General features: G+C 40.9%; 3 protein-coding genes across 3 annotated transcripts; all 3 read left to right on the forward strand.

Moving 5' to 3' along the window:
• The first annotated feature begins 5,523 nt into the window (after nucleotides 1-5,523).
• Nucleotides 5,524-6,165, forward strand: LOC138898007 (uncharacterized). The gene has a single exon (XM_070184038.1). It carries the CDS (start codon nucleotides 5,524-5,526, stop codon nucleotides 6,163-6,165), a length of 642 nt encoding a protein of 213 aa, XP_070040139.1.
• Nucleotides 6,166-7,937: 1,772 nt separating this feature from the next.
• Nucleotides 7,938-8,750, forward strand: LOC138898008 (uncharacterized). The gene has a single exon (XM_070184039.1). The coding sequence runs from the start codon at nucleotides 7,938-7,940 to the stop codon at nucleotides 8,748-8,750; it is 813 nt and encodes a 270-aa protein (XP_070040140.1).
• Nucleotides 8,751-12,060: 3,310 nt separating this feature from the next.
• LOC138898009 (uncharacterized) lies at nucleotides 12,061-12,507 on the forward strand. Its single transcript, XM_070184040.1, has one exon. It carries the CDS (start codon nucleotides 12,061-12,063, stop codon nucleotides 12,505-12,507), a length of 447 nt encoding a protein of 148 aa, XP_070040141.1.
• Nucleotides 12,508-16,274: the final 3,767 nt, after the last annotated feature.

The following is a 16,274-nucleotide window of genomic DNA, read 5'->3' on the forward strand; positions in this document are numbered from 1 at the left end:
AACTCGTTATCCGCCATCGCCGTTGAAGAACTCTCTGTCACCGCCATTGATGATAAAAAAAACTTCAACCTAAAACGAAAAGGATCGAAATCAGATCAAAATCAACCGAAGCTCGAGACCATATGAATGGCTATCGGCTCTGATATCATGTCAAAATGAAGGATACGAGCTTGAGAGGGAGAGAGAGTATACATAATATTCTAGAGAAGAGGCATCAGTTGGGTATCGAACAAACTGTTTTCCACTAATTGAAAATATCTGTACAAATGTCTATATATATACAAACCATACTTGCCCCAAGTACGACTACTAATAATTAATAGACTAAAAACACTACACCTAATTAGTAGTCACGTGCACCTCATATGTGAGGTTACTCCTTTAATAACTTCTCTCGGCAATATTTCATTTTTTGTTTTTATCCCATTTAGTTTGATAATACTAATTTTGCTTATAATTTAAGATATTATGCTTACCTACTTTATTTAAATTTTTTATAACAATTACTTTGACCAATTTAAATTTAATATAGAAAATTTATGATGTGATTAAATTGTCCTTTTCTAATACTGTACAATGTTTATTAAGTATTTAAAATGCTCTTCAAAAATTTATTTACATCCGATTTATTCTCTTAAGATTAAGACGTATGTATATATGTGAGTGTATATCTAAAAGATTAAGACGTTTGAATTTAAATAGATATATAAATATTGAGATATAGTATTAATATCTACATACTAAATTCTCAAGGCAATTTGTTTTCTTAACATCTAAGTTTATAAAATTTATCCTTATTGAAAATTAGTACATATAAAAGTAAAAACAAGTATAATACCTTAAGTTTAACAAACTTTTGACTTGTATTGTTAGTTTTAGAGTTTAGGATCAAAAATGATCACTTTTCATATAAATTAAGAACCATTTCTACTAAGTGATATATAGTACGCACTAAAATAATCTAACCCCTACACATTCAAGACCATTTAGATCATTTTCTCTAAACTATACGTTGGAGCAGTCAAAAATTGCATGCTAACGGGCCGTAATGGTTATGTAGGAGAGAACTAAGTCAAAAATAGACACTATTAACTAACAATTAGTCACTAAATTATGCTACCAAAAATAGTATGAAAAAGTTATCAATGATATACAATATTCAAAAAAAACCTATAGCAAAAAAAAAAAGTTTTTCCTCGATTGGTATAGTTAGAATTCGTCGAAAACATAGAGATGAGGTAATATACAAAATTTGGAGGACTATAGGTGATTTAGACAAGTTTGAAATTAAAACTCATAGGTGAAATCGAGTTTAAAATTTTCTATGTAACACATGTATCTAACGCACATGTATAAACAGATATATAAGAGATACATATAGGCAAGAGCATATGCATGATTTTTCATAAATGGTATCGGTATTTAAAGAAGTTAATAAATGAATAAATTACTATAATGACAATCATATATAAAGATACATAGTTCAAGTACACTACTATAACTGCTCTAGTTTTTCAATTTAAGGTTTAAAGGTCATTTAAATAGCGCAATTTTAGAATGATTGTAAATTGTTGTTAATAATTATGTGCCAGCTCAAGTGGCTTAATTTTGCCATTTTGGACAAGGGGTCGAAGGTTCAACCCTTATTCGGTGCAATATTTTTCTAGAAGAAAGACCAAATTTATAAAAATAAAAGTAACCCATAGGACTCAATACCATTCCTCTTTAATAAATTTGAAGCGCTGAACCAGCGAGCCAAAGCTACTTTTTATATTAAGTGGTGTCATTCCTTGGATATGTATTAATATTTGAATTTTATATTGTTCACAAATACATATTTAATAAAACATTTCGATGATGCGGTGTCGGGCGACACCACTTTACACCACATGCCTCCACCACTGTACACATGTCAAACACATTTAATAAATATAGGATACACAAATTATATGTGGGATACATATAGCCAAACCGGGTGTTTCTCTTGTTGATTTAAGACCTTCCATCGTAATTAAAATAACTCGTTTGTTCGTTTTCAAACCAAATACAAACTGGTCGAATCAATATAGTATATGCAACAGTAACAGCATGGGCTAGTCAGTTTTTAGATTTATAATTAAAAAAATATTTATTGTTATGGAGTTTCAATAGGATGTTCTAAAATTTCACCTATGGTTTTGTAACTTCATGGTAATGGCTATTTTTGAACAACGTGAAAAGCTGCTATTTGTGAATTCTATCCAGCGTAAGAAACCTCAAGAGACTTCTCGCATAACGTTTAAAGAGGCCCAAATTAGCATTCGCCAGCCTGTTAACGCTTAAATTTCGACGCACATGAAAGGATTTGGAGTTTGGACGACAAAATAGCTAACGGAACAGATCTAAGAACATTATCTAGACGTTGGTACGGCAATTGTTTGCCGATCATGCTCCGCATTAGCTTTACTAAAACCACAAGTTTCATGATTTATGTGATGATCTTGTAAAATATTTACTAGATCGGTTCAATCAAAAACCAATTCGAGATCTGTGATAAATAAGTAAGTATTTGTTAATTAGTAGCATAACAAAATGGTGAGTTACTTGTTATAACCGGTTAACTTACATCGATAATGTAGATTTTTTTACATAGTCAGAATAAAAAAATCCTAAGATCATGATTTAAAAGATTCTTTCATGCAAATAGCTGTGAACAATGTTATTTCTGATATTGAAACAATTATTGGAAGACACTTCAATTGTAAAAAATGCATCAAGTTTGTGCAAACCTAGAGAGAGGTTATAACAAAAGGCATATACTAACATTTTCGCGGACCATTAACTTTTAATACCATGTTAACCTATCACTCTTTCACATGACGCATTGATTTAGTTTGGGGTAAAATATAAAATTCACTGTTCGACCGAAGCTAATTGCATATATTAGTCAAAGAACCAAAAGCTAGACTAATTAGTAGGAACATTGCCCCGGGCTGGATGATGCAGGGTAATTATCAGAAGGCAGCAAATGATAGAATTTGGATCTTATGGGATGCTTCTATATATGATATTGACATTATCAGAATAGAGGATCAACTGATTCATTGTATGGTAAAGGGAAAAATTGATAGTATTGACTGTAACTTGACCATAATATATGGATATAATACTATGGAGCAACGAAGGGTCTTGTGGGATCAATTGACCGAAATGCCTCAGAAGATAACTACTCCTTGGATGGTATGTGGTGATTTTAATGCACCTTTATACCCCCAGGATAGGTTGTTTGGTAATCTCATAACCAGTGCTGAAGTGAAAGACTTCTTTGATTGCATCCATAGCTTATTTCTTAATGAGCTACCTTGGAAGGGGGAATGCTACCCATGGTCCAATAAGCAGCAAGGGGTGGATAGAATCTATAGCATAATAGATAGAGCGTTTGGAAATGATATCTGGATGATGAAATAAGGGAAAATCTACACTGACTATGACATGTCTTATGTATCTGATCATTCCCCCATGTTGTTTACCATTAAGATGTCTCAGTGGAATGGCAAAATCCCATTTAGATTCTTCAATGTTTGGGCTAATCACAGTGAGTTTGGAGCTATTGTTGCAAAAGTCTGGAGCCACAAGCTAGCTGAGGATCCATTGAAAAATATCTGGCTAAAGCTGAAAAAACTTAGACCTGTGCTCAAGAAAATCAATGCTGAGGAATTCAAAGGGATCTCTCAACAAATAGAGAATACCAGAAAGGAACTTAGGATGATTCAAGAGAAGCTGACAAAGCAGTATTCAGATGACCTATTGGAGGTGGAAAACAAACACTATACTGAAGCTTGAGAAGTGGTCTTTAATTGAAGAGATTGTCATGAAACAGAAGCCCAGAGATAAATAGATACAACTTGGGGATTCTAATACAAAGTATTTCTCGGCTGTCATGAAGGAAAGAAGCAAAAAAAAAATAGATTGTGGAACTCAACTCCATTGCGGGCAACAAACTAACAGATACTACTGAGATAAAAGAAGAGACTATTAATTTTTATAAAGGATTAATGGGCACCACAGCACAGACGCTACCTACTATCAACAAGCAGGTCATGAAGACTGGTGCTGTGCTATCTCATACTCAACATATATTTCTTTGTAAAGAGGTTACTCACAAGGGTATTTATGAGTGCTTATATTCCATAGGTGATAATAAATCCCCTGGTGTAGATGGGTATATGCATATTTCTTCAAAAAGACATGGAATATAGTCAGGATAGATATTTGTGAGGCAGTCAAGAACTTCTTTGCTACGGAGAGACTATACAGGGGCATAAATTGCACAATCATTACCCTTATCCCTAAGATAGCATGTCCAAATTCAGTGAAAGATTTTTGACCTATTGCATATTGTAGTGTGCTTTACAAGATAATTGCAAAGATTCTGGCAGCAAGGATTCAGCAGATCATAGGGGACATTGTCTGTGATGCCCGATCTGGGTTCATCCCTGGAAGGAAAGTAGCGGATAACATCCTAATGGCACATGAACTCATCATAGCTTACACTAGGAAGAACATATCTCCTAGGTGTATGATAAAAATATACTTGAAAAAAGCCTACGATTCAGTAGAATGGATATTCCTGGAGCAAGTAATGGAGGAGCTAAAATTTTTTAGAAGATTCATTCTCTAGGTGCTAGAATGTGTTAGAATAGTAAACTATTCTGTCTTGATTAATGGTGAACCTGCTGATCCCTTTGATGCTGTAAGAGGCTTAAGACAAGGTGACCCAATGTCACCCTTCTTATTTTTCCATAGTTATGGAGTACTTAAGCAGAAATCTCAACAGGTTAAAAGAAGATAGAGCTTTTAGATACCATCCCAGATGTGCTAAACTAGGAGTTACTCATCTATGCTTTGCAGATGACTTGCTCCAGTTTGCCAAAGGGGAAGTATCATCGGTCTTTAAAATTCATAAATCCTTCATGGACTTCTCTAATTCTTCTGGATTACAAGCCAACTTAGACAAAAGTTTAGTTTATTTTGGAGGTGTCTCTCAAACCTCTAGAGATCTAATACTACAAAACCTTGGTTATGTGTCTGGCGAACTTCCTTTTAAGTACCTGGGAATCCCTCTCTCTACAAAAAAAGCTTTTTCTAATTCAGTGGCAACCAGTAATCGACAAAATGGTGGCAAAGATTTCATCTTGGACTGCTAAGAAGTTGTCATATACAGGAAATGTTCAGCTAGTACATACAGTGCTATTTGGCATACAATCCTATTGGGCTCAAATGTTCCTACTGCCGGCGAAAGTGATTAAATCTATTGAAGCCTACTGCATAAGTTATATTTGGTCAGGTACTAACAATATCACTAAAAGGGCTTTGGTTGCTTGGGAGAGGGTTTGTACCCCTAAATGTACATGAGGATTCAATCTCATCAATTTAAAAATGTGAAACAAAGCAGCACTCGTAAAAAACTTTTGGGACTTGGCTAATAAAGTAGATAAGCTTTGGATAAAATGGGTGCATGCTTACTACATAAAAGGACAACAGATGGCCAACTTTAAGGTGCCACAACAAGCAAGTTGGATGTTAAGAAAAATCATTGAAGCAAGGAGTATAATAAAGGATGACATGAATATCACTAGAAAAGGGCAAAGTGTGATAAGAAGAATCTATTTGCAGCTTATTGATAATCCCACTAGGGTGAACTGGAAGTGTCTTATGTTCAAAAATGAAGCAAGACCTAAAGCCACATTCACAATGTGGCTCCACTTACAAGATAGACTTCTCACTGGTGAAAGACTATCTAAATGGGGTATACTAGTTGATGCAGGGTGTGCTTTCTGTCAAGAACGAGTTGAATCTAGAAGCCACCTCTTATGTGAATGTGATTTTGCAAGGAACATATGGTGCAGAGTAATGATTTGGCTTCAAAGACAGAGATACACGGCTAAAAGTTGTGATCAACATCTAAAGTGGGCAATCCAGAATGGCAAAGGTAGGTCACAAGAAGCTAAGATGTTCAAACTCGTATATGCAAAAACTGTTCATGCTATTTGGTTGGAAAGGAACCAGAGGATATTGGAAAAGGAATCCAAAGAAGGAGAAAGGTTAGCAAGAGAAATTGCCTATATCTGCAATATTAGAGCCTCGAAAGACATAAGAAAACTTCTCCAACTTTGTATTTTCTGAGTTTTCCGTTGGTATTTGAGGAATTAGGCATGATAGTTGGAATTAAGTCCCCAGTGATACACTAACAGAGAAGTAGGCAGAAAGTGTAGGAAGATAGTCTGATATACAACAGTAAGAGCAATCCTCCTCTGCTAGAAGTTTTGGTAGTTAGACTTGTTAGTTTTCTTTTGGACAGTTAGTTGTGTTGTAGCTAAATTGTGGCTTTGTAAAGTTACACATTGGTGATTAATAAAATTCTTAGTTACCAAAAAAAAAAACATAAACTAAAATATTTTATTTAGTGTATTGTCTAGCTAGTTAGATCCCACCATAAGTGTATGGGTCAAAATCTGCCTTAGGGAGATTTAGCATGAAGCGGTATCGTGGAAAGCGATATGGTCGAGGTCGATTAGTAGATAACGGAGCTCGTAGCCGAGTAGTCAATAACGACCGAGGTCGCGTATCAAGGGCAGTGCTAACAACTAGTTTTTGTAATAGAATATTCAGGAGAATATTCTATTGAACTTTTAGGAGAATATTCTATTAAATATTCGGCATTGAATATTCTCGGTGTCTGTACTTTTAGGGTTGACTAGGGAATGTCCCATATAAATAGAAAAAGAGATAGGGGAAGGAGATATGTAATATTCTCTAATAAGAACATTCTTGGAAAAGGTGACGTTCTCTTTAGATAAAAGACAATCACTATCTTTCTAAAGAGAATCGATTGTCTATTATTCCACACTTTTTCCATTAGATCCGAGAAGGGTCCCAACATTCTAGTATCTGTCTATCATTCATCATTGTTAGAAAGAAGAATCATCAACCTCATTCAATATTGGGTGAATCATTCTCCTTATTTACTTTAATTCCATTTATCGTTATTTATTTCTTGATGTTCCCCATCATTAATGATCTTGAAATATTGAATGTACATCACATTTAATATTCTCTCAACACTGCTCTTGCGTTATTTGTGTTAATCGATTATAGATATAAAGTTATTATCGTTAACTAGGTTTAGCCCTTCATTATACAAAATTAATTAATTTAATCAAAAGTCTGCATTTTTTGGTCAAATAATTTAGCGCCGTCTGTGGGGGTTATCTAGTTAAGTTTTTAGTTTCTTCTAGATCTATAACTGGCATAATTCACAAAAAAATAAAAAGAGCATGTACTTCCTTGTACACACGGATCTTACATGGCAGGTAATAGAGAATAAAGAATGAAGCCAGTGGCTGATCTCACTACTAACCTCTTAAATACCATCAATGAGGTCTCCAAAACAAAAGGTGAAAACGTATCTCCTAACACCTCTCCCAAGCGAACCGGGTCACCCCTCCCTCACGGAAATATCACAACATCCCGTGGTAAATGAGCTTCCACATCCACAACGGAAGAGGCACCACCAGCGGTGAAGAAGCTACTCGAGGCTTGGCTGACAAATACACTGACCGGCATCCTCGACAAGCTCACTCAGGAGGCAATTAGAGAAAATGCAAGGACATGCATTACACCAGCAACGGTCAAGCAGCACGAGCCTCCCCCCAGCAACAGGTATTACTCATAATATTAATAATGCAGGTAACGACACCCTCACGACCATTCTGAGAAAAATGGAAGAAATGGAAAATGAAAACAAAATGCTTTGGGATCAAATGAGAGAACACTAAGAATGAGTCGACAAAATACCGGGTGCCCCAAAATCCTTTCCAAAAAGAGACACTGGTCGGTTCGTTGAGCAACCCTATAGTGATGAAGCCTCCCCACATGCCATACCCAAGACCTTAAAGATGCCGCCTTATCTGAAAATATATGACGGTACGACCGACCCCGAAGATCATGTAACTCACTATGTCACCGCGATAAAGGGAAATGATCTCGCCAAAGAACAAGTCTCCTCCATCTTGTTGAAAAAGTTCGGCGAGACCCTTACCGGAGAAGCATTAACTCGGTATTCACAGCTGCCCGCGCGCTCCATTGAAACATTCGAAGAGATGGTCGACAAATTCGTAATGGCCCATGCTAGGGCTAAAAAGGCGGAGGCAAGAGTGAACGATATATTTTCCATCAAACAATCACCCGGAGAGGGATTGAGGGACTTCCTCACTCGATTCAAAAGAGTAAGGATGACCTTACAGAATGTATTAGAAGGAATGGTTGTAGCAACTTTCCCGAACGGGATGAACAGGAATGGATCAAGGGAGACCAGAAAACTATTAAGTCAGCTTATGAAATATCATCCAACCACTTGGGATGAAATACACAACGCCTCCTGTGCCGAGGTCTGTGCTGGCGAAGATGACCTAAATGGGCCAATCCATCGATTGACCTCGGTACAAGTTGAACCCAGGAAGGATCGAAGAAATGATGCCAGGAGAGATCTTGCAGCTCCACGATCCAACAGAGAAAGGCATCAGTCATATGTCAGAAGTGCCACCATGCCCCCCTCCCGCCACGAAGAGGGCCTATCTAGGCCAAGGACAGGGACTCACCGGAACGAGAGAGGTATGCCCCCATTACTATCCACTCACAATTTTTATGTGTCACCCTCAGAAATAGTCTACGCATTGGAGAAGCTCAGACCAAAAGTAAAGTGGCCATAAAAGATGAGGTTAGATCCAAGCACTAAACAATCAAGCGCCTTATGCGAGTTCCACCAAGAGCGAGGTCACAAAATCGAGGACTGCACCTCCCTAAGACAGGAGGTCGTGAACATGCTTCATCAAGGACATCTCAATGAATTGTTGAGAGACCGAGGGAGGAACAACTTTGCTCGAGCACGTGAACAACACCAGGGACCGCCGAAACCACCCTCACTGACTCGCACCATTCAAATGACCATCGGGGGCGGCAACGACGTTTAGATCAACAACATAAAGTTTGCCACAACCCACAAGCTCAAATGGTCAATCACTCATGAACGGTACAACGAACTCGAAGAAAGTATCATCTTAGATAAGTCAGATACCCACGGTTTGATTTTCCCTCACTATGATGCCCTTGTTATCACTTTATGAATATTAGATACAATTGTAAGACACATTATGGTAGACTATGGGAGCGGCGCGTGCATTGTACACCCTCGAGTACTTGCACAAATGAAACTCAAGGATAAGATAGTGTCGTGCTGCATCACGCTAATAGGTTTTAACAATGCAATTGAACGAACATCCGGGGAAATCACACTCCCCGTACTGGCCGGTGGCGTCACTCTAGAAACCACATTCCACATCATGGACCATGAAACGACGTACAACGCCATAATAGGTCGACCTTGGATACACGCCATGAGGGCTATCCCCTCCAGCTTGCACCAAATTATCAAATTTCCAACCCCATGGGGAGTATTCAGCATACGAGGAGAACAACGCACATCTCAAGAATGCTATCGCATTGCCCTGGATTGTATATATACCCAACAAATGAAGGGCAAAGCAGAGGATGCATAGAAATTAATAGGGTCGTCGTCGAGTTGTGATGAAAAAGCGGACGTCATCAGAGATCCCGAAATAATAGACGCCATGGGATCAACCGTAGAAGACCTCGACCCGTCCAACTTGATAAAAACAGCCACATCAAGAAAGCCTACGTCGGCCGCACGCTTCAAGAACCAGGTAAATTCCGTCAATTCTTAACTGCTAACACGGACTTGTTTGCTTTTTCCTATGCAGACATGACAGGTATCCCGAAGGAGGCCGTCACACACAAGTGGAATGTCGACCCATTCTAGCCCCCGGTAAGGTAGGTTAGGAGAAAGTTCAATTCCGCAATAAACGTATGCAGTCCGCAAGGAGGTCAAAAAATTGTTAGAAAACGGATCCATCACGGAATCAAAATACCCTCAATGGGTCGCCAATGTGGTCATGGTGGAAAAGAAGAACAGAAAGTGGCAGATGTACGTAGACTTTACGAAATTAAACAAAGCATGTCCGAAAGATTCATTCCCGCTACCTCACATTAACCAGCTCATTGACGTAACGACCGAGCATGAACTGCTGAGCTTCTTGGATGCCTACTCGGGCTACAATCAAATCCTTATAGAAGAAGAGAACAAGGAAAAGACCACATTCATCAACCACCAAGGAACGTACTGCTACAGGGTGATGCCCTTCGGACTGAAAAATGGGAGGGGGGGGGAGGGGCAACATACCAAAGGTTGGTAACCAAAATGTTCAAAGACCAACTCGGCAAGACTATGGAAGTCTACATAGATGACATGTTGGTCAAGTCCAAAAAGAAAGAAGTTCACATCAACCACCTGAAAGAAGCCTTCGATATACTCAGGCAATACAGAATGAAGCTGAATCCTGAAAAATGTGCATTCGGCATGATCTCAGGAAAATTTTTGGGCTTCCTAGTATCGCAAAGGGGTATTGAGGTCAACCCCGACCAAATCAAAGCCATAGAAGGAATATCAGAGCACTTAACCAACAAAAAATAGGTTCAGAGGCTGACCGGCCGCATTGCCACCCTGTCGAGATTCATATCATGATCATATGACATATGCCATAAGCTTTTCGACATACTCAAGAAATACAACGACCTCCAATGGACTTCTAAGTACATTCAAGACCTGAAGGAATTAAAGGCTTATATGTCGTCACCGTTGTTACTTTCCAAAGCGGAACCAGGGGAACGCCTTCTCGTCTACATCACCGTATCTGAAATAGCAGTGAGTGCAGTCCTGGTCCGAGAAGATAAAGGTATGCAACCCCCATGTATTACATTAGCATAACCTTAATCAATGCCAAGACGAGGTATCCCCACCTCGAAAGATTGGCCCTTGCCTTGGTCGTAGCTTCACGAAAGCTTAGACCCTACTTTCAGTGCCACCCCATCTTTGTAGTCACAAATTTCTTGCGAAGTATTTTGTATAAGCCTGAGCTATCGGGCAGGTGAGCCAAGTGTGCCATAGAATTGAGCGAGCATGATATCACATATCAACTGCGAACGACGATAATCCTGATATCTCATCTACGTCACCGTATCTGAAATAGCAGTGAGTGCAGTCCTGGTCCGAAAAGATAAAGGTATGCAACCCCCATGTATTACATTAGCAGAACCTTAATCAACGCCGAGACGAGGTATCCCCACCTCGAAAGATTGGCCCTTGCTTTGGTCGTAGCTTCACGAAAACTTAGACCCTACTTTTAGTGCCACCCTATCTCTGTAGTCACAACTTTCTTGCGAAGTATTTTGTATAAGCCTGAGCTATCGGGCAGGTGAGCCAAGTGTGCCATAGAATTGAGCGAGCATGATATCACATATCAACCGCGAACGACGATAAAATCACAAGTCCTTACCGACTTCGTAGCAAAAATAATGTCCGTAGTCGAAAAAGAAGCCGCCCACGCTTCTCCGCGAACACAAGATCTATGTATTTTGTACACCAATGGTGTTTCCAATGCATCAGGGGCCAGAATCCACAAAGGCCACTGCGGAGCTCACTCAGGCAATCGAGCTCTGGTCAGATATCTCATACGGGCAGGTTACTACTGGCCCACCATGAAAAAGAAGGCCTCAGACTTTGTGAAAAAATGCGAACAATGCCAAATGGGAAATGGACATCGTCGGTTCCCTCCCTGCGGAGCGAGGTAACGTACAATTTTTTTTGGTTTTAACTGACTATTTTTTTAAATGGGTAGTAGCAGGAGCATTCGCCCAAATACGCGAACAAGAAGTGATCGCCTTCATATGGAAAAACATTGTGTGCCACTTTGGACTCCCCAAAGAGATCAGTTGCGACAACGGACCCCAATTTACTAGAAAAAAGGTTGCCGAATGTTTTGAGAAGTGGCATATCAAAATAATACTCTCTATACCATACCACCTCGTGGGCAACAGGCAAGCGGAATCCTCCAATAAATCAATACTGAACATCATGAAGAAAAAGCTTGAGGACGCCAAGGGATTATGGCCGGAGCTATTACCAGAAGTGCTTTGGGCCTATTGCACAATGCCAAAGATGAGCACAGGAGAGACACCAACTCTTTAGTCTATGGGACTGATGCGGTAATACCGGTCAGAGAGCCCAGCTTGCGATATTCCCATGAAAGCGGGCTGAGGAACGATGAAAGCAGAAGGCAAGCGCTCGAAGAATCCGAAGAACGGAGAGATATGGCCTATATAAGGATGGTCGCCCAAAAACAGCAGGAAGAACGCTATTATAACAAAAAGGTCAAGATCGGACCACTCAAAGTTGGGGACTACGTGTTCAAGGCTAAAGCACAAGCAAGTAAAGACCCACGGGAAGTCAAACTAGCGACGAATTGGGACGGCCCATACAAAATCATGGCAACAGCAAATAAAGGGTCACTTCAACTAGAAACAACGGAAGGAAAACTGCTGCCAAACAACTAGAACGTCGCCCACCTGAAGTACTTCAACTTTTAAGAAAAAACGTCCTCCAAGTCGCACTCTTTTTTCCTCACTTGAGTTTTGTCACAATTGGGTTTTCTCGAGGATGTTTTTAACGAGGCGACAAGGGGGACACTTCCAAGTTGAAATACGAACGGAAAGAGACACCGGACGATTAGTTAAGTGCCCAAACTCTCAACACGTCTCCAGGTCACCCAATGAAGGGACTAGATAGACTGGGATTGGAATGCCAACTCGTAAAACATGTAAATTTCTCCAAGTATATGAGCAAAACACAAATGTATGAAGTTCGCCCATGTTTTTTCCAGAACAACATCACCTCAATATCTACCTGGGCCCCGGCCACATTAAGTAAGCCACATTCGACCTCGCTCGAATTAACTCACATTCGACCTTGTTCGAATTAATTCACATTCGACCTCGTTCGAATCAACTTACATTCGACCTCGCTTCGACCTCGCTTGAATTAACTCACATTCGACCTCATTCGAATCAACTCACATTCGACCTCGCTCGAATCAACTCACATTCGACCTCATTCAAATTAACTCACATTCGACCTCGTTCGAATCAACTCACATTCGACCTCGCTCGAATTAACTCACATTCGACCTCCTTCGAATCAACTCACATTCGACCTCGTTTGAATCAACTCGCATTTGACCTTGTTTGAATTAACTCACATTTGACCTCGTTCGAATTAACTCACATTCGACCTCGTTCGAATCAACTCATATTTGACCTCGTTCAAATTAACTCACATTCGACCTCGTTCGAATCAACTCACATTCGACGTCGTTCAAATTAACTCTCATTCGACCTCGTTCGAATTAACTCTCATTCGACCTCGTTCGAATCAACTCACATTTGACCTCGCTCGAATCAACTAACATTCGACCTCGTTCGAATCAACTAACATTCAACCTCGCTCGAATTAACTAACATTCGACCTCGTTCGAATCAACTCACATTCTACCTCGCTCGAATCAACTCACATTCGACCTCGCTCGAACTAACTCAATATAAGTTACATTTGACCTCGTTCGAATTAAAACCTACTAATCCTCGACCATGACCAAAACCAAATTTTTATGATTAAAATGACAAAACAAAAGAATGAAGCGTGCAAGCCCGAACAGAAAGAAAAGAATTAGATACGAAACAGCGAAAACGACGTTTCTTACTTCAAATATATTCCTTACAAAGGCTAAAATAGATGCTAGCAAAAGTATGTACACGAATTACAAGAGAAAGAAATAAAAGCAACTACACGCTACCTAACTCAGCAACACCATCTTCACCCGTCTCTCCACCATCGCCGCCGCCGTCGGGATACTCATCTTCGTACCAAGCATCCTGCTCAATCCCTTCCACGTCTTCCTCAACATCACAAGCTTGTGGTGTAGCGGGGTCATAGCCACAAGCAAACAGAGCTTCACGTGCCTTAGCATGTGCATTCTCTAAGTCAACTTCTGAAATAACCCTCGTCCCCATCAGATCCCTGAATATATCCAGCTGGGCCTCGGCGTGAATCCATTCCTCATACAGATCCCATGGAACATCAGGAAAAGCAGTACGGGATGAGGACGACTGCGCCAATAACTGTGCCTTTTCGTCCTTGAGGGCAACGACTTGATCACTAAGGTCCGCATCCTTTTTTTCTAACTCCCCAATACGCTCATCAAGCTGCTCTTCTCTAAGCCTAGATGTCTCAATGGCGCAATCCCGTTCAGAACGGATAACACGGATTGTGTCCTCTAAAGCTGCAACTTTGCGCGCAGATGATAACTAGGCCGACTCTGCCTTCTCCAAATTTACTACCTTTTCGCCGACCTCGCCACTCAAAATGACCGCTCGAAGTTGACACTCCTCCTGCTCGGCACGCAGCGAGACCACTTGGGCTTGAAGGTCGGCGCATTGGACCTCAACCCCCTACTCACCTCGAGCTCCTCCTCTTTGTCCTTCAACGCCCCCTCGATCTCACTATATTTTCCGATAACCTTCACCAATTCGTCATCCTTCTCCTTTAGCTCATTTCGGAGGGCCCGGAAATTGATACTCCTACCAAGTCATCGGCAAAGCTCACGGTGCTTATCACGATATTCGCGATATTTTTGCTTCATCTTCTAGAAGATAGCCTTATGCCTCTCCTCTCGGCGGGAACTTTCAATCTCCAAGATCACAGTCTGAAAAGAAATCCAGAGAGGGTAAGAACAAAGTCAGAATCAACATAAAAAATGAACGGAATACCAAACATACCCTAAGAGCAAGGCCGACTATGCTCTTCGACAAAGTGGAATCCTTCAGCTTCACGAGGGTCTTACCCTCCATATCGGAACAGAGTGGACCAAGAGAAGGGACCATGTCCTCCGTGTCAACTAATAGATCCCGGTCCAAAGAGATCTCAATAGTCCGCGTGCTCTATTCCAACCTCACCTTAAGCCGCGTGAGTCCTTCCCCCATCATCCTAACCTCTTCGGGGTCCATATCGGAGCCCGTCTCATTAATCCTCTTCGGCAAAACTTTTGACCTTGGCATTAACCGAGATGAAGGGTCCTCAGTCGGTAACGAGGTCGATGTCTCACCCCCTTGTAAGGCGTCAGGGACTCGCGCCGACGACCCTTCAAAACCCATTTTGACCTCAAGGAGCAACGTACATCCCTCGGCCCCCCGACAGTAGAGGGATCGTGGACAGCAGCTTGACATCAACTCCGAGATCTATGGTCATCGTTTCTCTGATGACAAAGCCATCCATCACTGAACTTCCCACGCGGACACTTCCTTCACCGATACCGACAGATCGCCTCTTGCGGCGAAGCAGATTATCATCTATCGGGCCGATCCTTCCTCATCATCCTCGTCAACTAGATGACGCAGAGGGGAAGTGGAAACACACTCCACAATAGTCGACGACCGAGCAGGTCTCACCGTAACAGTAGTAACAGAAATGGCCTTCCTCTTACGGAATGCCAGAGCAGGAGCTTTCCGACTCTTCAAAGACCCTCGGCTTGCAAAAGTGATTAGAACAGCGACTCTCAAAGTCATGACAAACACGCGACCATAAGGTCAGGACGTCATATGTAAAAAGTCACTATATGGACGGACAAACTCACCGGTCGTTGAAAGCTAGGGCCCAAACTTCTGGAAAAAGGCCGGCCACCGATGAATCCACACTATATGAGGCAAGATCTGGCTAACCTATTCGTTAATATCCGCGACCAAATAAGGGGGCTCAGTCTCAGCTGAAGGAGAAAAAGACAGAACAGTTAGACTACGACCAGAACGAGCAAAATGAGCACTTAGTGAAAATACTTACGGGCGTAATTTCACGCCTCAGGAAATCCATTTGTGTTCGCCACTACGTCCTTAGTCTTGACTTATAAGCAATTAAACCAGAATTGACGATTTTCTTTATCGTCCATCTTTACTACTAAGCTTTTGCCTCCACGGTGAAGAAGGTGCAACATCGTCCCTCTATGGAAACTCGACACGAAGAGGTGCATCAGGTGGCGAAGAGAGACCCCGCAGCCAGCCAATTCCGCGTACTTCATCATCATGAGGATGAGCTTGTAGATATAAGGAGAAAGCTGAGCCGGGAAGACATCGTAGTAGCGGCAAAATTCCTCTGCCAATGGGAGAATGGGAAAGGAGCAGCCCACGTAGAATGGATATGCGTAGAACGCGCAATATCCAAGGCGATGAATCTGCACTACATCGCGTCCAGCCAGGTCCAGATCGATGTGGACTTG

This window comes from Nicotiana tomentosiformis, chromosome 8, assembly GCF_000390325.3.
Source record: "Nicotiana tomentosiformis chromosome 8, ASM39032v3, whole genome shotgun sequence".
Lineage (NCBI taxonomy): Eukaryota > Viridiplantae > Streptophyta > Magnoliopsida > Solanales > Solanaceae > Nicotiana > Nicotiana tomentosiformis.

Excerpts from the sequence above, each read along its gene's own strand:
- LOC138898008 (XM_070184039.1), top strand. The coding sequence starts at position 7,938 with ATGCCGCCTTATCTGAAAATATATGACGGTACGACCGACCCCGAAGAT.
- LOC138898007 (XM_070184038.1), top strand. The coding sequence starts at position 5,524 with ATGGCCAACTTTAAGGTGCCACAACAAGCAAGTTGGATGTTAAGAAAA.
- LOC138898009 (XM_070184040.1), top strand. The coding sequence starts at position 12,061 with ATGGCCGGAGCTATTACCAGAAGTGCTTTGGGCCTATTGCACAATGCC.